This window comes from Gymnoscopelus braueri (genome assembly GCF_963280865.1).
Source record: "Gymnoscopelus braueri genome assembly, chromosome: 14".
Lineage (NCBI taxonomy): Eukaryota > Metazoa > Chordata > Actinopteri > Myctophiformes > Myctophidae > Gymnoscopelus > Gymnoscopelus braueri.
In genome coordinates this window covers 40,929,022-40,955,105 of record NC_137619.1, presented here as the reverse complement: position 1 = coordinate 40,955,105, position 26,084 = coordinate 40,929,022, and the positions used below count along the sequence as shown (strand labels likewise).

The window sequence follows — 26,084 nt, the reverse complement described above, 5'->3', positions numbered from 1 at the left end:
AAAAAATACACAGAAATAGCAGATGAAACTCAACAGTTGGTCACAGCCTGTCAAGTTGCAAACCTCCCTTTAACATCAATTCTGTACACAGGTTTTACCACATTGTGACATAGAGCATCTGTGAATTTAAAACAATCTTACCGTACGCCATTCCTGTATACAGGTTTGTCTCGTCCAGATTCACCATGCTATGAACGCTGGAGGGAAAAAAGAAGAGAAACATAAAGGAGAAAATGAAATAAAACAAAAACAGACATACCAGTCCAGTCTGAAGTCTGATTTGGCCGCTAAACCCCATTTGATGAGAGAAATATGATTTTTAAATTCATTTTGTGAGCTTGTGGATCGGCCATTTTTGAATAGCCTAGCTTTTAAAGTGCTTAAACTGTTCCAACGGTTTTGCTGGGGACCACTTGGGGGGGGGGGGGGTCCCCGGACCCGACTTTGAGAACCACTGGCTTAAGAAAACATAAACACGTGAATGCAATCGTCTTACAGTTCAGGAACGGGCTCTCCTTTCAGGGGAGGCATCACACTTCCAGCTCCCAGGAGGCAGTGCTGAACAATAGCCAGGCTCTGCAGGACATCATCTCTATAATTTAAAAAAAATACAGAGAATCACCATCAAACCAAATCACACGTTATCCCAGGCCATACAAAACAGCTAGTCTGGATGCAGAGAAGTAGTGGTGGGAAAAAAAGTTCATTTCAGTGAACGAACGATTTCGTTCACGGCAATGATTCGTTCAAATGATTCGTTCACGTTCCCGCTCAGTTGCGGTATTTTCTAGTGTTCAAAATTTACTCGAGTAAAAGTACAAAAGTATTGGCATCAAAATATACTTAAAGAACCAAAAGTAAAAGTGCTAACATATTTGAAAATAGCCGATCTACAAGCTCACAACGCGTCGCGATGCGACGCGTTGTGAGCTTGTAGATCTACTATTTTCAAATAGCCTAGGTATAAAATAGGGCTAAAGTGGTTAATGTATGTTTTATAATGTGTGTAAAACACCATTGCGGGAGCGTTTTTTTTTTCACGTTGCGCGTGAACGTAACCGTTTCAGAAAGTGAACGAGCTCGTTCGCGTTCATGGCAAATGAACTAGTTCTTTTGAACGAATTGATCATGAACGACACATCACTACAGAGAAGCTCATCCGGGTGGGCGAGAACAAAAGCTGTGCAGCGCTTCGGTATCTTCCTTACCTGCTCATGTCCTTCTCCCCCTCTGCGTATCTCTGGAGGCGCTGGAGCTCCGGCTGGAGGATCAAGTCCAGAACGTAGAAAGCAAACGAGGTCTCCTCCACGCAAGGCACGTGCCAATGGATGTCCAGGTTCCAAAGGTCCCCAGGCCGGCCCCAGTCCTAACAAGGGATTATATTAGTCATAGTCAGCCGTTAACACATCCACCGCCAAGAACGTAGTCCTACGGTCCGTTAAATCCAACTGTTAAGCGCCGAAACCGTAGTCCTACGGTCCGGGTGTTTTTTCCTTTTTTTCGATTTTTTTTTTTTTTCAATTTTCTAGGGGGACTATTTTCAGTGTAACACCACCCGAAGTCGACCGGAAGTGCGATCCCGTTTTTTGTTTCCCGTCGGCCTCCATTCTAAGTCGTACACAAAAAGCCCTGTAAACCTATGTAGTTTTTCATCCTCGCATTTCCCATGTTAACATAAACGGTCAGAACTCAAACATGGCGGCTCCGTTTGACACGTGGTTTTCACTGGGAGATACAGTGGGATGTCGCCGATGTAAACAGACCGTGTACGGCTCAATCTTAAGGATTTTAACAAGATCTATGGCGACATGAAAAAAACAAAAAAACAACAAAAACACCTTGGCACTGGTGAGTACATTATGAGATTAACCTCTGGCGGTGGATGTGTTAAGATGATCATCATGTGCAAATATGTGTGTTTAACTCATTGACTGTGCAAATATGTATAAACAAAAATCGCCTATTTAAGCAGCTCCAAAGTTCTTTTTTTTCCACTAATCCTCATTATGCAGTGTACTGACACTCAAACATGCACTGAATGTCCCTTATGAGCTGCCGTTCATGCAGAACGACGTGAAGCTAGTCCTCGGTGTTGCCAGATTCTGTGAGAGAAACAAGCAACCAGCTTCATGTGGTTCTGCATGAACGGCAGCTCATAAGGGACATTCAGTGCATGTTTGAGTGTCAGGACACTGCATAATGAGTATTAGTGGAAAAAAACCGAACTTTGGAGCTGCAAAAATAGGCGATTTTTGTTTATCCGCATTACTTCATTATGCCAGTGGAAGGGGTCTCCACAATGGACAACAGGGGCTTCTATGAAAAAATTCAACTGCCCCTGGTATGTTGGTGAGTGATTAGCGACACATCAAAGCAAACACCTAAAATGACTGGAACTCTCCTTTAACACTGAGGAGTTTACTGTGCTGGGTCACCGAAAGCCTAATATCTCAAGACAGATTATGCCAACAGCAGAATCTGTCAGAACTACTGCCATAAACACAGAAGCACCCGGGAGGAAATGGAATAAAAAAAGGAGAGGAGACAAATCCGAGTTCCTGTTTAACACATTAACCGCCAAGAACGTAGTCCTACGGTCCGTTAAATCCAACTGTTAAGCGCCGAGACCGTAGCCCTACGGGCTGCGGTCTTTTCGCGCATGCGCGGTCCGGGTGCACTTTCGGAATTTTTTTGATCCACTTCCGTTTCCGGTTTGATGACCGGAAATAGAATTATTTGGGATCCGGTTTTGACGATCACGCCCGCTCCCATTCTACAGACGAAACTGAAACTCAATTCTCTTCCTGTAGTTTTTTCTCCTCGCATTTCACTGTTTAACGTAATCCGCTCTAACTACAACATGGATACCCCGTTTGACACGCGATCTTCACTGGGAGATACAGGGAGATCTCGCGGATGTAAACAGACCGTGTAGAGCTCAATCTTAAGGATTTTAACAAGATCTATGGCGACATGAAAAAAACAAAAAAACAACAAAAACACCTTGGCACTGGTGAGTACATTATGAGATTAACCTCTGGCGGTCGATGTGTTAACACAGGGGGGGAAAAGGAGGTTGTGCCCCCAGGGGCAAAAACAAAGACTCCTTTTTATTTTATTTTTTTGCCGACTGCGTTTCCAGACTGCCGAAAGCCTAATAATTGACCATTTAATGGCCACCAAGAATGAGTTCTCAAATGTTTTAACTGCCTGGTCCACTTTGTGTCCATCTATTTCATAGCTCTGAAAGCCATCTCTCAAGACCGAGAAACACGAAATGTGTAATGAATTAAAGGTCACAGAGTAGCAAGGTCAAGCATGTGTCGCTGCATCCTAAAGTAGTAAGCATGTGGTGCTAATAAAAGACCCACTTAATATATAACACCCTGCTGTAAGCCAGCATAGTGCCTGAACAACCAGTGACACCTGTGTCCTGGTGTGCCAGAGAGCAGTGCTAATCCAGGCAAGTGAGCTCCTCTCCACGGCTCTGGTGGCCAGGAGACATAATAGGATCAGAGCAAAGGCCCCTTTCACTGACCAACTACACACAGGGGTCAAAACAACCAATCAAATAGGGCCAGGGTAACACGTCTGGTTTAATCACAACACAATAGGGGTGTGCCGACACTAATTTCATGAAACGATACGATATTGATACGATATATGGCACTTTTTTATTATGAAAATATATGGGGGGGGGGAAGCAAATGCAAACAAATATTTCTGTTTTGCATTATTCAGACATGCAAACTTGTAGCTTTTCAGCTACAATAGCCGTTTTGAATCCAAATAATAATCAGGCATGTTTGCATGCCTGATTATTATTATTGTAAAAAAAAAAAATGTATGGTGTGTGTGTGTGTGTGTGTGTGTGTGTGTGTGTGTGTGTGTGTGTGTGCCTCTCTCTCTGTCCGGTGTAAAAATCTTATCAGGCTGCTGTGAGTTGGTACCTTGATGGCTAGGTAGTCACCGGTGGGCTGCTGGAAGCCTCCTGGCACACTGCAGTACTCTGTGGGGTAGATGAGGACGGTGGAGCGCAGGATATGGTGCAATAAGTTGCAAGCAAGTGCGTAGCCCTGCTTACACTTGAGGTGGAGGGTCAGCTGCAGGATCTGGACCAGCTGAGAGCGATAGCGCAGGATCTTGTCCCCGTCGACCCGGGTCACCTGAATATCGGGGAGGCAACGGGGGAACAAGGACGATCAGCCTGATGTTCGTCCATGGGGTCTCAGGAGCCCTGGGGCATTTTACACAGTAAAATCATCAGTGGTCATTTGGATTTTACAGTGTACATTTAATCATGAACCGAGACTCACCTCTGACAGTAGCTGGAGGTTCCATAGCAACTCCTTGTCGAGCTCCTCATCATTCAACACCTCCTCATCTATAGGGACAAAGTACATATCAGAGGCCGAGAAAGACCGGATGGGATAAACATGACGTATTGCATAAATCAACCGAGGCCAGATTTGAGATATTTGATTCTTCCAAGCACTTACTGACTGCAATCTGGTTAATGGCATTGCAACAGTGTGGCACAAATAGCTTGAGAGCCTCTTCGGGGTGACACTGAACAGAATGGAAAAGAAACGTCGTCAGGGTGAGGATTCACACAGTAAACAGGCCTGTGATTTAAGTCCACTGTGTAGCCGTAGAGTAGACCAACCTTGGAGGAAGCTCTGCACATGTCCGCTACCATTCTACCAGACACGCGTGTCTCAAAGATGTTGGTGGTGGCAAAGTTGAAAACCTTCTCCAGAGCCACCTGTGAAAAGAACGTAACAAGTGATGATTCTGATATTTAAACATATAGGTGAGGTTCTATTTAGATGGGGTGCTTTGAGCACTGAATATTCCCTTTTGCGCATGCACAGGGGAATATTCAATGCTTAAAGCACCACCCCTGGCGGTCAATCTGGATTCACAAAAACAGTTACATTTGTAACTTTCGTTAGAGAGCTGATAAATATATATATATTTTTTTTTTCCTATTCTACGAAACCCCTGTGAGTGTAATGAGGCGATCGGAAAATATTCCATGATTTTTCAAAGGTTGGTAAAATCACTCGTTTTTGCTGGCAGTGCTGACACTATTACACTATTACTCTGGCAGTTAAAGAGTTAACTTGAGTCTCACCTTGAAGATGTCTAATGAACACTGTGTGAGGATGGTGCTGAATGTGGAGGACAGTCCTAGCTCTACTAGACTCTCTAGGTGAGTCATCTTTTCCGTCTCCGTCTCCTCTCGTGTCTGCTCCAGGGTGCTACTGTCTATCAGCGCAAAACACCTACACATTTAAACAAAAGCGTTTAGTTAGAACTTTCAAATTGTTCTCACAATTTCCACTGAAAAGTAAATGGATATTTCTCAAAAGCGCGCATCCAGAGGCACCGGAACCGAGCATAGGCTGTTGGACATTTTGCTAGGCTAGCGTTAAGATACAAGATAATAAACACATTAAAATGTTTGTGTATTGCAGAAAATGTTATTTTGATACACGAAATTTGCAAATAGAACACAGTTCTTCACGAATACCAATGTGTAAAAAATCAACTTAATACGAATCTGGTTTTAGTGTTTGTGTTTTTCAAACATTTTACAACACCAGATTGTTCATCAGTTGGCCTGGAGATAAACGCAGTCTGATGTCATACAGTCAGAAACGGTGATTCACACAATTAGGGGTTTTCATACCAAACCCAAAGAACCAAATTAGGGGGATAAATGCTTCATGGGTTCAATTCAACCAGACTAAAGAGGGCTGATGATGAAAGTGCACTAATCTATAGGCTCTTTCAGTCATGCTTAGTCCAGTTGAATCAAACCCGAGTGTACCACCCTAAGCTAGTTCATATAAAGTAATGAATACATTTTTTTTGACATAATTCTGGGATTCATGATTTCACGTTTACTTCCAAATTTCTGCAAATAAGGATGTCTTTGGGGGATTTTGGACAAAGATTATGTAGGTTATCGGTAACTCACATTACTTTATAGGCCTTATATAAAACGTGTTTGTACTTCTTTGATAGCCTTCATACCTGTCCATGAACAGAAGGACAAAATCTTCAAACTCTGCTGAAGCTGAACACAACTCTCTCTCCACCTAAGAGACAAGACAAATAATGAAACACTCAAGTCTGCAGTAAGGTGGAATTTAAAATGATTATGATTGCAAGTGTGATGACTCACTTCCGTCAGGTCAGTTCTTTCGTGGAGGGCAGGCGAACAGTCTACCAAAGGCACAAGAGTCACAAACGTGGCAATGAACTGGAATGTTATCTGTAGGGATGAGAATGGGATTTGGATTCGAGTCAAATGGGGCTTTTCCACTGCACCATATAACAGTTCGGACAGCAGTTAATAAACAATTCCAGCTGCATTTCCATTTGCGCACGGTTTGCCATGGAATGGTTTAAAACAAGGATGTCAAATTCATTTGTCATGTCGAGGACCAGATAGGTCAAAATCTGACTTTGTGCGTGCTCCCACCACTGAAAGGCACGAATGCTATTCTAGTCACTTTGCACAAAATGATGGGTAGAATTCTCAGGCTACTGATTTCAGGTATAGGACTAAATGGGAATGTTTCAAAAAGCTAGCACAATGAAAACAGATCTAGGTCTTTAGGCATGCCCACCATGCACTTGCTGAAGTCGTTGGGGTCGACACCAGGCAGTGCCCTCATCAGCAGGGGCAGCATGTGAGTAGGACCCTCAGGGAAGTGCTGACCTCCAGACACCAGGCTTCGCGCTACACCGATCATGCAGCTGAGAGTGGCTGTCAGCTGGTGGGGCTCCGTTAAAGTCTCCATGGCAGGGTATGTCCTACCGAAGAATAAACACACTATTGTAATTATCAATTTACTGATGAATACAGATAGACATTTTGACTATGACAACAAGGATCCAAATGATCCTCATTATAGTTTGAAATGTATGCTTCAGGTTGTTCTGCACAATTAGCCAATAGCATTGACATAGACTTAGCAGATAATATCCCCTACTCCTATATTCAGCATCCAGAATACCAATGGGTCAATCGCAGGGGTACAAATTCATAATATAATAACTCTATTTATAAAGCATTTATAAAGTACTTAAAGTAATACTAGGTAACGTTTTCAACAAAACTAAAGTTAAATTGTATATCTTTTGCGAGTGGCAAAAGTTTCACAACACACACTCCGTGAATTTCACCCCCGGAAGCCTTTTATTTATATATTTTCTATTGAAAGTGGACTGGGGGGACTTTCCCGGGGAAATGACGTTCCTGGCCAACGTCATGACGTCGTGGCCGACGTCCCCAGGAACTACCGCAACGGTTTCCTGTTTGGCCAGGAACTACCGCGCTATAACAAAAAGGAACCTCACGCTGATGTTAAGATAATGTAGGATTGGAAGATCGAAAAAGAACAGAAAAAGAAAGCACAGCTCATGGTAACTAATGCTCCACTGGCTAAGAGAAACGATCCGTAGATAGTATAAAACAATTAAAAGATCGCTTTTTGAAACGCTTCCGGCTTCCGGTGAAAACGAATGGAATTCTGGGTAATCGAGGATTACGGAAATTGTATGCAGTGACGGTAGTGACCAGCAGAGGTTGCTAAAAATCGTTATTTGGGATTCTGCATTGTATAACTTTAACAAGGTTACAAAATACTTTTTATTTATATACATTTTTGGGGGGCTTTTTTGCCTTTATTTGGATTGACAGGAAACATGGAAAGACAGACGGAGTGACACGTCGTCGAGCTCGGGAATCGAACCCACGACTCGCTGGCATTAGAGCCTATATATGTGTAGGCTAATATCACTGCATAGATATTAGTCTGGAATCTCTGTGTGGAACCTGCTTTTCCAAGGGGCGAATTCAAAAAATGCCTCTGGTTATAAATCGGCCCAATATTTGCATACTGGGCCCCACAACTTCGGAGGCAAGAAAATCCAATCACAACCGAGCGTTGTACCATTGTCGAGAAGCCCTGACAGCAAAGGCAAGGTCACCCTTTGTCTTCAGTAGGTTCCCACCCGACGACCACAGGCTGCGCTGCGCACAGGCTTAAAATCAATCCTAAAACAGACAGGCAACCAGTATAGGGAAGCTCAATATTTATGTTCTCTTCTCCTCATTTTAGCCTAGTAGCCTTTTTTTTGTAAAACCTAAAACCTAGTAAAAGCCTAGTTCAGTGATCCTGGATAAATCGCTGAGATCATAAAACATGTCTTTGTTAACATAGCTGCCACAATTTTAGCTGGAATCAAATAAGATACCAAGGTTTATAGCAACAGACCTGACATTGTTGGATAAAGGACCAACTAAGCGATGATTGAATTTCAGAATGTAAATGATCTGAGAATTTTGTCAGAGTTCAGCTGAACAACATAGTGGTGTATATCTTTTAAATTGTGAAATAGAACCAGCGAGAGGGGTATGGGAGCTCAGATAAGAAAATGTAAAGGCAGTTTATCAAGGACTTAATATTCTATTCACACTGGCTTATTCAGCCCATCTGATTGCAGTATGTGTGGCCTATCAGATGCATCTATGTTAACTCACTGAGTGCCAGAATTATTTCTGGCTATTTCTGGCCAGTACGATTTAGATTTTTTTTTTTTTCAAAGTAAAAAAAAAGTGCTTAGGAAGCGAGATACAGCCTTTTTCAGTTATAAGTTAAACAAGGAGTGGAGTGGATGGAGCTGCACATCTTCAGATAATGATATCTTGGGTAAAAAAAACTCTTTTTTTCACCATAGCGGTAAAACACGTTAATGGCACTCAATGAGTTAATTGTCTAACCACCCAAAAAAAATGAATCTAGAGTCAACTACGGCGTTAGCCGAGTGGTTAAGGTGCGTACCACATAGGCTCTGATAGCTGACATCGAGTCCCGGGTTCGATTCTCAAACCCAACCTTTGCTGCAGGTCACTCCCCAATTCTTGGGAATAAAGGCAGAAAAAGCCCCAAAACCATATTTAATCATTTATTTATTTTTTATGAAAAAGAATTGTCAACTACATTCATCTTACTCTGTCTAGTATCTATCTATCATATATTCCTTGCACGTGCAAACCTATTTGGCGAATTACAAGATTGTGATTTTGTTTCACTTACTTCTCTAGGACAGGGGGAATGACCAGCTCGGGTCTCATTAGAGCGAGGTTCTGCAGTGCCTGAGCCGCGTCCAGACTCCCCGTCTTGCTGAACATGCCTAGCAGCACCGGCTGCATCATGCTCTCCACAAAGTCTGTGATGTCTTGCTCCGTCAGTTTGTGACTGTCTGGCACGGGCGTCAACCAGGTGGGCTTCCTGTAGCGCTCTCTGTGCAGCCGGCGCACCACGCTGGCCGGGAGGCGCTGCAGCAGCTTCATCAGCTTCATCTGGATGCAAGGGACAGAAATACGGGTATGTGACAAAAGGTATGATACGCACAAGTGAGACAGGTGTGCCTTCATGTTGTCTGTACAAATAGAGGGAGGTAAAAGGCGGCGTTATGATCATATGAAGAGGTAACAGGCACACAACAGACATTCTACACATGCATTCAAGACACAAAAGAATTCTGTTAAATGGGACAAACTCACAAACTGATTTAAGAATTCAAATGTCCACTTTCCTCAACAACGTGCAAGACAAGCGCAAAATCATGGTGTTACTAGCGTAAGTGAACCTGCAACTTCCTATTAGTTAGGGAATTTTAGCAAAATATTTGGACCATCTGTGAAAAAATTTACTACCAATAGCTTTCTTCACCAATGTGTTCTTATAGGTGTCTAGAATCACCTCTCAAAAAGTGCAACCCCAAATCCTTGTGGAAAATCCTGGAGAGCCAATCAAAGTTAAGGAGCCCAGAGGGCTTGGGTGAAAAATATGAAAAGAAATAAAAGTCTTGTGAGGTGTCTAACTAGGGGTTTTCAGGGGTGCTGAATCCATTCCAACCATTATTTTTGAGTAAAAATGTCTCCCTGGCCATCTAATATTGGTATATTGGTTATTGTTAGTGTATAATCAGTGTATAATCAATGGTAGGGGATTGGGGTGTTGTTGAATTGATTCTTTTTTGAAAAATAAAATAAGAAAATATTGCTAAACACTTGATAAGAGTGTACACCTACTGTGCACATGCTCAGTGGGATACACTGTCTGCATGTGGGGAAGGAGCGGGAGTGTTGCATCCTGGCAAATATGTCTGGACGATTTTAAGGTACGGTAGTTTATCTACTTTTTGGCATTTATTTTCCTCTGCTGGCAAAACTTTTGATTACTGTGAACACTTGTCTTTTAGTAGACAACATGGAAGAGGATTCTGTAGCTTGTGGCTTAAGGTGCTTCTGAGACTGAGATTCAAAAGCTCTCAAAAGTCACCCAAAAAGGCTATGCACAGATGTTGTCTTATTCTGAGAGTGTGGATGATGCAGCATTAATCAGAAGACTACATGAGGACTGGAAAAACTGAGATGACCCCAAACTAAGATACCATTTGGAATGCAAAACCGAGCTATACAGTCGTGCAAGAGGTATATCCACTGGAAATCGTACGTTTTTTTCAATGTGATGAAAGTTGCCACTTGCAGATTTCAATCCTATTCTATGTTGTGAGTGACATCATAATTTAATAAAAACTTTAAACATAATCTATTCTTTAGAGCAAGATGAGCAAGACCAACGGCCAGACAGGAAGAAAAGACGCAGGGCATTGTCTGGGTCAAGTAGTTCAAGTGCTAGCTGGCACACTTGATCTACCATAATACTTGCATCCTTTGCAATGAAGGTATCAATGCTGGCACATTGAAAAGAAACCCTGGTAAGTCTTTTGTATGTAAGATTCAAATGAATTTTGATAATTGCTTTTCTTGCTCCTCATTGTAGGCTTCCACTCAAAGTAGAATAATTTAATCATGCACATACTGTATGTGGCTACCTTTTATCCAGACAGAGCTCGGCAGTTGTATCGTGCACCTGATAATGTCTACCAGGACCAACTGAAAGGAGTTTGATGCAGAGAGCAAAGCGACAAGGTGATGACTGGGGACTTGAAGTTGCTGGTCGCCTGGTGGCAGAAGAGGCAGTATATCATATTCGATGCAGAAGAGACTTTGAGAACCCTGTTACAAAGTCTGAGGTAACATTATATGGATACACAATACAGCTGTACAATACAACTCACATTTCTTATCCTGAGGGAAGAAATATAATTTCTAATAGTGAAACTTTTGATTTCAAAATAATTTATTCTGCAAGATTGATATGGGTCCAGGAATGAGGGGGACTAATAAAGGATAAGAAATGTGAGTTGTATTGTACAGCTGTATTGCGTATCCATATAATGTTACCTTAGACTTTGTAACAGGGTTCTCAAAGTCTCTTCTTCATCGAATATGATATACTGCCTCTTCTGCCACCAAATCTATAATACCAGACAGGCGACCAGCGACTTCACGTCCCCAGTCATCACCTCGTCGCTTTGCTTTCTGCATCAAACTCCTTTTCAGTTGGTCCTGGTAGACATTATCAGGTGCACGATACAACTGCCGAGCTCTGTCTGGATAAAAGGTAGCCACATACAGTATGTGCATGATTAAATTATTCTACTTTGAGTGGAAGCCTACAATGAGGAGCAAGAAAAACAATTATCAAAATTCATTTGAATCTTACATACAAAAGACTTACCAGGGTTTCTTTTCAATGTGCCAGCATTGATACCTTCATTGCAAAGGATGCAAGTATTATGGTAGATCAAGTGTGCCAGCTAGCACTTGAACTACTTGACCCAGACAATGCCCTGCGTCTTTTCTTCCTGTCTGGCCGTTGGTCTTGCTCATCTTGCTCTAAAGAATAGATTATGTTTAAAGTTTTTATTAAATTATGATGTCACTCACAACATAGAATAGGATTGAAATCTGCAAGTGGCAACTTTCATCACATTGAAAAAAACGTATGATTTCCAGTGGATATACCTCTTGCACGACTGTATAGCTCGGTTTTGCATTCCAAATGGTATCTTAGTTTGGGGTCATCTCAGTTTTTCCAGTCCTCATGTAGTCTTCTGATTAATGCTGCATCATCCACACTCTCAGAATAAGACAACATCTGTGCATAGCCTTTTTGGGTGACTTTTGAGAGCTTTTGAATCTCAGTCTCAGGACCACCACAGATGAAGCACCTTAAGCCACAAGCTACAGAATCCTCTTCCATGTTGTCTACTAAAAGACAAGTGTTCACAGTAATCAAAAGTTTTGCCAGCAGAGGAAAATAAATGCCAAAAAGTAGATAAACTAGCGTACCTTAAAATCGTCCAGACATATTTGCCAGGATGCAACACTCCCGCTCCTTCCCCACATGCAGACAGTGTATCCCACTGAGCATGTGCACAGTAGGTGTACACTCTTATCAAGTGTTTAGCAATATTTTCTTATTTTATTTTTCAAAATAGAATCAATTCAACAACACCCCAATCCCCTACCATTGATTATACACTGATTATACACTAACAATAACCAATATACCAATATTAGATGGCCAGGGAGACATTTTTACTCAAAAATAATGGTTGGAATGGATTCAGCACCCCTGAAAACCCCTAGTTAGACACCTCACAAGACTTTTATTTCTTTTCATATTTTTCACCCAAGCCCGCTGGGCTCCTTAACTTTGATTGGCTCTCCAGGATTTTCCACGAGGATTTGGGGTTGCACTTTTTGAGAGGTGATTCTAGACACCTATAAGAACACATTGGTGAAGAAAGCTATTGGTATTAAATTTTTTCACAGATGGTCCAAATATTTTGCTAAAATTCCCTAACTATATTGTTCCTCAAGGTTTATTTGTCACTCCCTTAGACAAATATGTGCAGTGAAATGTTGGTGTGACATGTTTGGCAGACTGTGCTGCTAACCATATAAATATATAAATAGAAATATTGCACCATGGTTGTATGCCTCCACCAACCATCTGAAAACTAACATCCATGTCTGTCCAGACACATGATACATGCAGTGAAGTCCTTAGAGGAACTCAATAAAAAAGGTATCGAGTATACTTTTAGGCGTCCAAGTGGACGTTGGTGCCATATGTTCAAAATTCCCTCCAGGTGTTAATGTAATATCGCGTTAGAATGGGACGGACCTCAGGCCAGTGACCTTGACCGCCAAAATCAAAACAGTTCATCCTCGAGTCCAAGTGGATGTTTGTTAAAAAAACGTGAAATTCCCTCACGGCTTTTCTGAGATACTGCGTTCATAAGAATGAGACGGACAACCCGAAAACGTAATGTTTCCGGCCCGGCTGTCCCTGGCGGAGTCATATACAAAACCTTTCACCTTTCAGGAGGCCAAAGGGGGAGGTAGTTATTCACTTCTCCCTTAGACAGGCAACCCCCCCCCCTCCTTTCTTTACCCCCATCCCTTTTTTTCCTACTCTGTACATATAGTGTTTTATATTTGTGATGATATTGAATGTTTGGTGCCATTTTATGTTGATGAATACCTAGGACCCCAATGGAAACAAGACTGCAAGGACGTTTTTGGTGTTATCCTTTTAGACAAAGTGTTTGACAGTACTCGCGCTGTTTTTTACATTTCTGTCTAATAAAATATTCAATCAACCAATTATTAAAAACAAGATATAATAAAACAAGGCATAATACAAGTAAAAACTTAGTAGCAATAATAATAGTCCTAATGATGTTGTGTGGTAACCAGGTAAGACATATATACAGTTAGTACACCAAACAGATTGCAAAAGTCTGTTTACATGTAGTGAAGTTACTGCTAAGATTAAAAACATCCATGAGTTTCCAAGCAACAGTCTGGAGCCAACCCCCCCCCCCCCCCCCCCATCTCCCCCTCTTTCCAAAAATAAACGTTTTGTGTATGAAGACATAGCCTGCCAGCTGAGGTGCTGCTCTCGCTCCGACTAGAAACAGAAAGGCATGTGACCCTGATCCTACTGACCTTTTAGAGCAGTTATGCACAGTCACAGTCATGTGTCAGCTTGTGATTTCTTAAAACTAATTAGTTGTCATTAACCAATTAAGACCCGAGTCCGATTCTACGAATGTCTTCTAAATCCCAACAGTTTTCTGAAAAAAAATGTCAAGGACCCCCAGAATTATATGTATTTGGCCGCCGACCCCCATCTCACAATATTTTGTTCCAGGGACCCCCAGATGCAAAGATTTGAGTTACAAATGTTCGCTTAAAAAATATATATATATATTCAAAGCAAAAATGTGCAAACATTTTCATATTTTTTCCAAAATAGCAGATCTACAAGCTCGTAGCGCGGCACTCGCGCACTATGAAGTTGGACAGAAGCACGCGTTGCAGATGTTTCTATACAACACACGACACCAAAGTTATGTCCCTCAAACAACGTAAAAGTATCGTCTTAATGACTTGACGTTTGTCATAATCTCGCATTACGCTCTTTTCAAGTTCTAGCTCATCCACTTGAAGCAACATGTGACTCACCAGCCAGCGGCCATGGTTCGACGGGTGGAAGAAGGATGTAATACTGTTGAAAAGGCCACCGAGCTGTACTTGGGCTTGCTTGTTAGGTCCACCCTGCAAAGTGACACAACAGGTATGAACAAGCCTGTCTTATACTGTACATAAATTCTGGCAATGAGAACATATAGGGCATATATGGCAGTAAACTTTATGAATGACTGAAACAGCTTTCTTCAGCTGAAAGTGTTTTTTCAATAAAACATAAACACACCAGTAGTGATGAAACCCAGAGGACCACATGGCCGATATCATAAGCATTGGTGACATATCGTGAGACCAACATCTGACTGGTCCCCACTGGAAGATTAAAACTCCTCAGGATACGGGTAAAAATCTGAAATGCAAAACAATGTTAGAGAAAGTTAGGCTCGGATTTCTTTTTTCTTTTTTTTCCCCTCCAAATAGATCATTTCCTGTTTATAACGGCGTTATTCAGCGTTGACACCGTGGACATAATCTGCTGGGCAATTTTCTTTTATGAATAGGCCATTCATTGACTATTCATAGAACGTAACACAAAACCCACAAGGTATTTAAAGATGGATCAATGGGTCAGCACTAGCAGGGTACGTTGTGTGACTGGTGAGGAATTGATATTAGCGTGGTCACAGAGCGCGAGTCAAAACAATCAGCATGAAGCACAGAGATGTGGCGCAAGTCACTTTCCGTGTGTGACCAAGGGGAAGATCAACAAGAAATGTAATAGCTTGTTTCTGTGAAGGTATGCATGCCATTGAGCAAGGTTGCACAAGTCAGAGTATAGCAGGCCACGTACAAACATCAAAACAAACAGGGAGGGAGGATTGCATGATGGAGGTGAAACTGGGTCAGGTCATATCAAGCGGGTAGCAACCAACCTTGGGAATATAAGGATCCCAGTCAACGTAGCCTATGTTGTCATTGGCTAACCGGGCAAAGAGGTTGACCAAATGCTGCAGGAATACATGAGAAATGTATTAATTATTATAACAGATTTCATTTAACATTTTACTTATTGTACATTGGGTTAACTTCAGTATCACTTACCACTTCCCAACTTGGGAGATTCTGCACAGATGCCCACAAGCTGATGAACTCATTAAACCACAACCTAACAGAGACAAACCCACAGTTAGAAGCACCATGCCCGGACCTTTTAATTTGTTCATGTATGAACTAATAAACTGGGATCACAGAATGTGTTTGAGGGGGGGGGGGGTTTCTTACTTGAACCCCTTGTGGTGTAACTCTGGGGGCAGGGTGGTTGGGAGAAAGAGCTCAAAGTAGCTGATAGCTTTTTGCATGGTGACATCAAAGGGGCAGAGCAACGGCCGCCACTCTTCAAGCATCTCCTGAGTAGCAGACTCTGGAAAATACCTAGATGTAATGCAGAAAGATAATGGCAATCAGCATTTAGCTTAATAATGTCTAGACCAGTAAATTAATCAGAGACAGAATATCAGCGGTCATTTTCCCTCAGTGAGGAACCAATCAGGGCCCAGTATGCAAATGTGGAGTGGCTTTATCACCAGAGGGATTTTTTGAACACGCCCCTTGGAAATGCAGGTTCCAATCCACACCGAGATTCCAGACTAATATCTAAGCAGTGATATTAGTCTGGCCATGCCAGGCCAGGCTAAGGCCTGTGGCACTAGTGAGGGCTAAAGGTCTTACACTAGAGGAGCTATGACAGGGTAACTTGGGTGATGAGCTTATTAGCAGATATGTAAGCACACCAGAAGCAACTCAACCAGCAGAGGAGCTTAGAGAGCATGACACAGAGAGTATGACACATAACCTCAAGCCTCTTACGAGTCCCAGTCGAATCACAACTTCACAAACCACAGCAAAGGCTAGAAATTATATCAACAATCAGGCTCAGCATGAGCAAGCAAGCAAATAAAGGGAAGATCAATCAGCCTGTGTTACATTCCCATCAGATTATTCTGAAGTGTGTGTGTGTGTGTGTGTGTGTGTGTGTGTGTGTGTGTGTGTGTGTGTGTGTGTGTGTGTGTGTGTGTGTGTGTTAGGGACAAACGAATATCCGATATTCGAATATTATTCGAATATTGGGAAAATATGTATATTCGAATATGAAAATTAATATTCGAATAAAAAAAATACGTTTTTTTTTGTTTTTTTATGTTTATTTGACAGGGACAATACAAAAAACAATGTATGAAGTTATAAAAACAATCAAAAGATACAAGTTTTTTCATAGACTTGAGCTCAACTGTCATTTTTATGTCTGAGTGAGGCTCAACTGTTATTTTTTATGTCCGAGTATAATATTCCAAAAGGGGGAGATTGTTAAACATGGGATTTTTTTTTTGCCATCCAGGGTAAAATCCTGTGATGCCGCCGGGCTTCTGGTCTCACATGGGGATTTTCACAGCTTTGGGAAACCAACTGCAGCATTTCAGTTCACTTACTTTGCCACTTTAATGGACTCACTCTCCACACACAGTGAAATCCCTGGTAATAATGTATCCATTAGTAACTCAGAGTTTACAAATGTACAGTAAGTTAAATGAACACCGACGATTTTACTGTGCCGTTCCAGAATATGCTGCTGCTGCCTTAAACCAGTCCACCTCTGCCTCACCATTGATCCACAGTGGCGTTACAGTTCACAACAAATCACTCTTCTCAGAGTAACAGGAAATTCTCAGACAAGACAGAATTAGACGACATAATAGGATTATCAGCCTTAGTGCCGACCTGAATGAATGAGGTAGGCGACCTTGTTATCACTACAACAGACCTTCTGGTGAGGACACGGCTATAGTTGCATTGGTATGCTAAGGCCGGTGAGGGATGCCCAAAATGTCGACCTACATTTTGCCCAAAATGTTGACCTACATTTTGGGCATTACACCTGTCATATTGTTCACAATGCAAACAATGTTTACCTGGGAATTAACTGCGGCAATTATATTATCCAATTTAAATATCCGCATCAACCGTTTTTCCCGTATGTCAAAATATTATTATTTTCTGGTATTCCCCGTTAGTTTTAGTATTAGTTGTGCGATGCGATCACAAAATGCATTGATTTAGCCTATGGAATGTCGGTGCTTCTTTTTTCTTTTTTTTCAACCGGTGCTGCTCTGCTGCGCTGAACATACAGACTCTGTATGTTCAGCGCAGGAGGAGAGAAATAGAGGGAAAAGGAGAGTGAAAGCGAGAGCGAGTGAGTGAGTGAGTGAGTGAGTGAGAGTGAGAGACATACAGACTCTGTATGTTCAGCGCAGCAGAGCAGCACCGGTTGAAAAAAAAATAAAAAAGACGCACCGACATTCCATAGGCTAAATCAATGCATTTTGTGATCGCATCGCACAGAGGCTGCTCTAAACCTATTATCAAATAGGATTCTATAAGCGGCGCTTATAGAATAACACTAGATATATTAGATGTCATTAATTTATTTACCGCAATATTTCACCCGCGGTTTATCCGATATTAATTAATAATTATATTTGATTGACCCGAATCCACCCAAACCGCGGTTAACTGCGGCAACCGCGGCTAAAACCGCGACCCGTGCATCTCTACTGGGAATGGACTTGCTTTCCTTCCAGATAAGGACGAGGATTTACTTTTCTGACAGTGTCTCCAAAGTCCAAATGCACAAAAAGAAAGAAAACGGTGCACTACATCTGCAGTTCAGAGAAAGATGACTTATGTTCAACAATTCGGTCTGACTGGAAACCCACATTAACTGAGATCAACACCGGGGGACAGACAGACTATCGATTATCTTCTTAGTGATTATTCTATTGATTACTTCTTCAATTGAAAAGGCAGGGTAAGTGATTTTCTTTGGTTAGAATAAGTGTTTAATAGCTCTATATTCTGATAGTACTCTTATAGAGTGTTTGTTCAGTAACAGGAGTCTCCATGTCTCTCCAGCTCTTGAAAATGCATTTTCAGGTCAGGATACCAATTTTATCCAATCAGGATAGAGAGCTCAGACGGGATACAGATTAAACAGGTGAAATTGGAAGTGATATGCATACGTGCGACCTTGTTATTATCACTACAAAAGACCTACTGGTGAGGACACAGCTATAATTGCATTGGTATGCTAAGGCCGGTGAGGGATGGCCAAAATGTTGTACTAGAGAACTCCACCTGTCATATTGTTCACAATGCAAACAATGTTTAGCTGGGAATGGACTTGCTTTCCTGACAGATAAGGACGAGTCGAGAATTTACTTTCCTGACAGTGTCTCCTAAATCCAAATGCACAAAAAGAAAGAAAACGGTGCCCTACATCTGCAGTTCTGTTCAGAGAAAGATGACTTATGTTCAACAATTCAGACTCGGTCTGACTGGAAACCAACATTAACTGAGATCAACACTGACAGACTATCGATTATCTTCTTAGTGATTATTCTATTGATTACTTCTTCGATTAAAAGGCAGGGTAAGTGATTTTGTTTGGTTAGAATAAGTGTTAAATAGCTCTATATTCTGATAGTAATCATTGTTATAGAACGTTTGTTCAGTAACAGGAGTCTCACTGTCTCTCCAGCTCTTTGGCAAACATTAAATACATGATCAGAGGTGACAACATTTCAGCCAATAAGGAGACAGCACCCATTTATCAGCTTAATGTTGTGTTCCAGTTCTAATTTTGTCTGCTCATTTATTTGTGTCATCACTTCCAATTTCACCCGTTTAATCTGTATCCTGTCTGAGTTCTCTATCCTGATTGGATACAATTGGTATCCTGACCTGAAAATGCATTTTATGATTAATAAAGAGCTGGAGAGACATGGAGACTCCTGTGACACTCTATATGAGTACTATTAGAATATAGTGCTTTAACCTTTTAACCAAAAACTTTTTTATAACCCAAAAAATATCACTAGTCTACCCTGCCTTTAATCAAATAATCAAGAAGCAGTTTTTAGGGTGATAATAAAAAAAAGAATATATCAACACGAACATTTCTAATATATTTTTACAATCAACTAAATTGATTAGTCTGATGATTAACCACTTACTATGTAACTTTTTAATTAATACAATGTAATGTTGTACAATCTGTATGGTAGAGTATGTTCATCCAATATAACTTATACAACTGGGGTGGTTGTATTTTGTCTCCCTGCTCTTCTGTTGAGACATCTAGATCGTGTCAAAGGTCATGTCTCAACTAGACACAGGATCTGACACGGATTTTGACCTGATGGTCAAGATACTATTTATCCCCTGAGCAAGCAGGCAGGCTCTTTTAGCTCAATGGTAAACATTTCAGCACTTGCGCAGGAAACTAGGTTCAAATCCGGGGGAGAAGAGGAAAGTTACAAAGTGCAGCTTTAAGCCCTTAAAGCACTTTGGGGAAAGCTCTATACCAATGCAGTCCATTAACCATTTTTGTTTATACATATTGTATACGAAATAATAGCAAAATGTGAAATCTGCTAATCAATTTCCCCCAAAAATCGATAATTTATTCAAATAAAATTTAGATTATTATTTCATAATCAATTGAATTGATTATTTATAATAAAATGTTGTACCCCTAATACCGTGTTCACACTGGCAGATACAAAGCTACAGTCTACCATTTATTTTCAATGGAAGTCAGCGTCATGAAGATACGACACCAAATGTTTGTAGCTGCTACAAAATCTACAAAATCCAAGTTGAGCTGGCTTCAAAACTAAGTGACAACTGCATTTCCACTCACTCACCTTTGCTCTCCACACAATTCCTGCTTGTAATGGGGGGGAAACAAGTTATTCCCGTCCGCTAGTTCCATGTCCTTTTTAACCCCAGGCTTTTTTTATATTTTTCTCGACTCGTTGGACGTTGCACTGCCAGTGTGAATGCAGCATAAGACAGACAGACACCGAAAGTCACATAAAAGGCATACTTACGGCCTGCAGTTTTTCACGAGGGCTTTCAACACACTTTCCACAGAGCTGAAATAAAGGGAAATGGGAGAGAGATTAAGTAAGGTGTTTGAAAAGATAAAGATTACATTGATGTTAGGGTGACAGCTAATCAAACAATGACCACCACGCCAGTGCAATTAGACTCAAGTCTGACTGCATGCACACAGCTAATTCTTTACACATCTTGACTAGTGAACAGTGGAACAGCCATTGAGAGAACATTGGTGCAAAGTGAGGAAATTGACCCTTTTCACAGCAGGTATTTTGACATGATGCCATAGAACAAACTTTTTCACCTGGAGAGACCCAAAAGAGAAATGTAGTGTCTTATATTATGAATTAACCAGTTAATCCCCATTTCACAGACAATGCAGCACGTGAGCTTGTAGCTGTTGTATTTTTGCCATTCATGAAAATCTGTTGAAGAAAAACATTGTTTTTTTGGTAGGAACTTTAAAAAAGGGAATATTTACTCATGACCCATAAAAAAGGGTCCGTGACCCAGAATGGGTCACAACCTTGTTTGGGAAACACTGCCCTAGAAGGGTAAACGCAGCAGAAGAGATTAGTCTATTTTCATATGCGTTTCTGTGTGGCCAGTATGAAGCTAACTGAACAGGAGTTATCCATGCTGGTACACTGTAACACTAAGATGCAACACACCTGCAATTCATGTTATTACTTTCAGCTGTGTTTAACCATCTGTGACACATCAAAATGTCTGCTGTGTGAAAAGGATCTACTGTGATACAATAGCAATCAGACTATATTCACTTATCTGTAACAGCCAATGAATGGTGTTAAATTATTCTGGGTGGCCTCATGCCAATTTAAAGCATTAGAATGTTGACAGATTACTGTCTGTTCATTCATGGTGTGTGTGTGTGTGTGTGTGTGTGTATGTGTGTGTGTGTGTGTGTGTGTGCGCGTGCTATCATTACGAATACAGCTTTCTTTTGCATAAGCAACTCATGACGTGTTTATCTTAACAGATGAACTGCAAAGATAGGACTCTGGTCACATAACAGCGTTGAAAGTGCTGGACCAATAATAACCCTGCCATTTAGCTCCCCACCCACAATCCTACCTATCTATCTGCCCACATGCTCAAGCCATGCTAGTTTGAACTGCCCTGCCAAAATCCCATTAAACTTGCCCCTTATTTCCATATGTCCATTTCCAGTAACTCCAACGGCAGAAACGTCAGTGATGACCATCCCACTGGCGGATGTCTGACAACACACGCTTGCCCCATATATACCAGAAATGCTAAGCTCACAACACACAGGCCAGGGAGCAAACTCATGCACTGCAAATCCCAAAACAGCCAGATCAGCATCTAAATGAAGAGTCCCATTACAAAGTGCACCGTTACTCAAAACCCAGGGGGGGGGACCCCAAATTCTGTGACCTTTATTAGAGGGTCAAACCTCACGTTCACACTGCTACATTTCACAAGGGTAGGGAACGTGACAGGAGCATGCACTCCCACCATGACTCTTGACAATATAGAAGTGCAGTCCTGGCTGATTTCAAGGTAAACTAGGAAGAATTTTTTTTTACTATCAAAACAACTCAGGAAGTGGGTCAGATGATATCTGGGTAGTAGTAGACTGGGATCAACTCGTTTTGCTTAGTTTGCAGTTTTGTGATCCAGTCTAGAGCGGATATCACCAGGCGGCGGAAACTAGAGCGGATATCGATGTGCTCCTCCAAAACGATTCCCTCGGCCATAGGCGTCATTATTTTAGGGCCTATCCATAAACTCCCAACTGTTTAAAACAAAACATTACTGTAAATGTGAGTGTACTGTTTTATTCTAACTCGGCAGGCAATACTAGGCTACTGGATTCGGCATTCATGTGGGTGAACAATATAAATGCAACCAGATATATATTTCCGTCATGTGGAAAGCCTGGTGACAAATAATCCTTTTGCTGCTAGGGCTAGGCTATGTGGTAATTGTATGTAGATATATGTGACCCGTTCCACTAAATTCAGTATATCGCCAAATGCGCAATTTGAACTTGTGTGCATTACCTTACATTGATTAAGCTGCAATAAGCAACTTCTGACTGCAGGTATACTCCAAAACAATGCAATCTAACAATGGTAGGGCTTTCCTGTCACTATTTAACTATAAATAGCAAGTTATAGCTTGTGAACAAATCTGCATGAATCATAATTCAGTGTTGTGGCCAAAACACAAGTAAAATCTGAATGACATCCATGTCCATGTATTCACAAAGCTGGCTATTAGTCATGTCATGAATAGCACGGTGACGGTGTACAGTATCTCCTTGAGTCCTGTAATAAAAACATTTAATAAAGTCTTTACATGCATAGATTATCAACTAGCCACTATACAACTTCCACTTTTGCACATCGGCTCTTGTATACTAGGAAATGCATGATGGGCGCCAGACCGTTGCAACACACAGCAGTAGACTGCGGAGAACACTGAAACAAACTTCTTTAATGACATTTGTATTTAACATGCTTTCTATGTCCTCCTCGCGTGCAATCTATCCATTGGCTTTATGCTATTCTATTATGAGCCTCCCTATCAACAAGTTTTGCCAATAAGTTGTCTTCAAGGGGGAAAGAGTGAAGGGAAAAAATACACCCTCAGCTGAATGCTAATGACACTCATAATCTTCTGCACTAGTTCTGCGCTAGCATTGTCATTACATCTTTGAAAATGTTGCACCTCTGAAATGAAGTGCAACGTTGTTGCAACACTGAAATGAAAATGTTATTTATTTTCTGATTTAGACACCAAACTAGATTATTTTGGGTATTTCTGGTTTACGGGGACAGGAAAATGAAAAGTGACAGGAAAGTGAGACAGGAAGGATGACATGCAGGAACCCAGGACAACACAGTACTGTGGCCATCAATTGCTCCAGCCAACCGGGTGCCGCCACAAATCACATTTTTACCCAAGATCATACATTTCTGTGGTGTGTTTCTAACCAACTGTGTCAGCCACAAATAAAAATATAGATATGTTATTATTTATGGTCTTGTGGCTTATTGGGAAAAATCACTTGATGAATTTAAATAGATTAAACTAAATCAAACAAACCAACCAACACCAACTGTACTGAAGATAAGGTGAATCTGATATGGCTGAGAATGAGATGAGGGGATTGAGGGGGGTATAAAATCTGTTAGCTGCAGTGCGACAGTCTCCAATATGAGTGAAATGTTAACATTGATATGGTACTGATATCTCTACTGTCACATCAGACAAGCTGCGTGGGGAGGGGTCCAGTGTGTTCCTCGTTTACACATGCAACATATTAATAAACAGGTACCTCAAAAAGGATGAATTCATAAAAATAAAACACAAAGAGAAATATTTTTCTTACCACCTCTGAACCAATTTTAGCATTACGAGTTTAGAGGAAGAATGAGCCCGTGGAGAACTGAATGTGAAAGGAGACAAAGGCATAAAGAACACATTCAGCAGGCTACAAATTGCCAATTGCTATACACATAATAAACAGTATACACATATATTAATCATCATTTTCCAGCATTTTGTAGTCAAGGCATCATAACCAGATGATTGTATTACTTGAGCTGGGCAATGAGCCAAGGCAGCTTGCTTTCCTCAGTTGTAACGGTGATGCACTAGAGCAAGGCATTGTTGTGAGAAACATACAATGTTCCCATAGCACCATAAAAGAGCACCTCGCACTGCTTGCTGGAAGAATGGGGTAGGGGTTGTTCAAACTGTCACATATGGGTGGGGGTGAAGGCATTTCAATATTGCCCTATGACTGCAGTACAGGCACTTTATATCACCTGACAAATGTAAGCACAAATCTGGGACCCTAGCAAATATTGCTATTCTAATGTCCTACCAAACACTATTAATTAAAGCAACATTTTGGCTACATAATTAACCACCTGAACCCTCTATATCTGATAAACTAATACTTAGTTGACTGTACTTGGTCTGCCTTTTTTTTCCCCCTCTACACCAAATCTCTTCACCGAAAATAGCTGATCTACAAGCTCACAGCGCTGTGAGCTTGTAGACCGGCTATTTTCGGGGGAATGTTCCCCCCCCGGAATAGGGATGGCAGGATTCAAGTGGTTAAGAAGAATTAAACTCTTTAGGTCACAAATGTTGGTAAGTTTTGCATTCAATGCCGCCTCGAGGTTGAACATGTCCGTTAGATTTCGATTCAGTAGAGTAGACCATAAAGCAGGTTAAAAGAATCCAGGGAACCTACTTGGGAAACCAGTTAAGTCCCAGATGCTCGGTCTTGGAGTAAAGGATCCTGTCCTGTAGCTCATATAGTGGTCTCCAAGGCAACTCCAAGTCCTCCCGTGAGAGAAGTTCTTTCTTCCTAATAGATAGATCCGATTGACAGACACATAAGTTTAAACATGACGTGCACAAAAAAGAAGTATGAGGACGCCAGCCAACTGGCAGTGGAAAATGTAGGTCCTTGGTTTTCAAAAGGGGCTTAAAAAAAGGTTAACATCACTGTAAGTATCCTCTTTTAAAGTCACACTTTTAAATGGAAATCGGCTGTGTGCTATGCTATGTGTGCAGGTTTGCTGAGCAATAGTGACTAGAGCTTTATATAGGCAAAATCATACTTAAGGAGGTTGATAAGAAGGCGAGCCAGGCCCTGCATCATGCTGATCTCCAGTTTGGGCATTGTCACCAGCTCATACAGCAGCTTGATGAAGAGCACATGGTCTTCTTTGCTGAACTTTCGTCCATACAAGCGCATGTACCTAAAGAAGAAGTACAGAGTTAGGGAAGTTCATACACGCTAAATTTGCACAGTGAAATGCTGAAGACACCCATTTACAGCAATAATGGCAATTTTCCTCCTTTTGTTACAATACATGCAAATAGGGCCGGGTTTCATTTTACTGAAAAGATGTAACATTATTGGCCTGGGCCATAGCATGACGGTCCAGGCACCCTAGGCTGCAATGCCAGGCTGACAGCATGTCGCAAGTTCGACTCCAGTTCCCGACGACCTTTGATGCGTGTGTCCCCCCCCCCCCCCCCCATCTCTCTCCCCATTTCCTGTCAGCCTACTTTCCCTATCCCTCTCTAAAATAAAGACATAAAAAGCAAAAAAAAAAAAAAAAAAAGGACGTAATATTATTCAACTACACATGACATCTGACTATTTTAAATAAGCCATGGTCGGATGCTAAAGACTATTCAGGCTACAGGCAAATCTGGGTGTCAAATATGATCTTTAGGATTGACTGTCCACAGTTATTTGCAAGTGATCAGATCGGATGTGTATTTAGACATGAAAATATAATATAATAATAATAATAATAGCACGTCTACAAGCAGCTCACAACACATCGAAAAGCGAGGTGTTGTGAGCTTGTAGATCTTCCATTTTCAGTGATACCGTCATCATACTACCAGGGATACATCAGGCTCTAACGTCCGAGTGTCCAGACGGAGACACATATTTAGAAATCATATTTTAATAGCATTTCAAACCATACCAACTAAGAATGTGATCAAATCTGATTTTCAAAAATAATTTTCCATGTTCAGACTTTAATCTGATTCAAATCTGGATAGGTAAAACATTTGGTTGGGCTGCCAGTCTGAACAGCCTTAAGGTCCTTACACACCGGGGCGATTTTTTCGTGCGAATAATACGCTTTTTTTAAAAACCTTA

The 26,084-nt window shown here is 41.3% G+C and overlaps 1 protein-coding gene across 4 annotated transcripts in view; it reads right to left on the bottom strand.

Moving 5' to 3' along the window:
• Positions 1 to 26,084, bottom strand: part of LOC308100126 (proteasome activator complex subunit 4B-like) — a 43,530-nt gene that overhangs the window by 13,697 nt on the left and 3,749 nt on the right. For 3 of the 4 annotated variants that reach the window (XM_080449029.1, XM_080449030.1, XM_080449031.1), the window contains 21 exons: positions 25,021 to 25,161; positions 24,648 to 24,764; positions 23,775 to 23,831; positions 20,383 to 20,427; positions 15,719 to 15,868; positions 15,539 to 15,602; positions 15,370 to 15,444; positions 14,724 to 14,846; positions 14,474 to 14,566; positions 9,117 to 9,382; positions 6,642 to 6,828; positions 6,194 to 6,283; positions 6,043 to 6,107; positions 5,138 to 5,288; positions 4,667 to 4,765; positions 4,500 to 4,569; positions 4,317 to 4,384; positions 3,951 to 4,166; positions 1,209 to 1,366; positions 497 to 592; positions 142 to 197 (listed from right to left, as the gene is read on the bottom strand). In XM_080449029.1, the coding sequence (XP_080305155.1) occupies positions 142 to 197; positions 497 to 592; positions 1,209 to 1,366; positions 3,951 to 4,166; positions 4,317 to 4,384; positions 4,500 to 4,569; positions 4,667 to 4,765; positions 5,138 to 5,288; positions 6,043 to 6,107; positions 6,194 to 6,283; positions 6,642 to 6,828; positions 9,117 to 9,382; positions 14,474 to 14,566; positions 14,724 to 14,846; positions 15,370 to 15,444; positions 15,539 to 15,602; positions 15,719 to 15,868; positions 20,383 to 20,427; positions 23,775 to 23,831; positions 24,648 to 24,764; positions 25,021 to 25,161 (2,387 nt within the window). The remainder of the gene's footprint in view (positions 1 to 141; positions 198 to 496; positions 593 to 1,208; positions 1,367 to 3,950; positions 4,167 to 4,316; positions 4,385 to 4,499; positions 4,570 to 4,666; positions 4,766 to 5,137; positions 5,289 to 6,042; positions 6,108 to 6,193; positions 6,284 to 6,641; positions 6,829 to 9,116; positions 9,383 to 14,473; positions 14,567 to 14,723; positions 14,847 to 15,369; positions 15,445 to 15,538; positions 15,603 to 15,718; positions 15,869 to 20,382; positions 20,428 to 23,774; positions 23,832 to 24,647; positions 24,765 to 25,020; positions 25,162 to 26,084) is intronic. The other variant, XM_080449032.1, reaches the window with a different exon arrangement.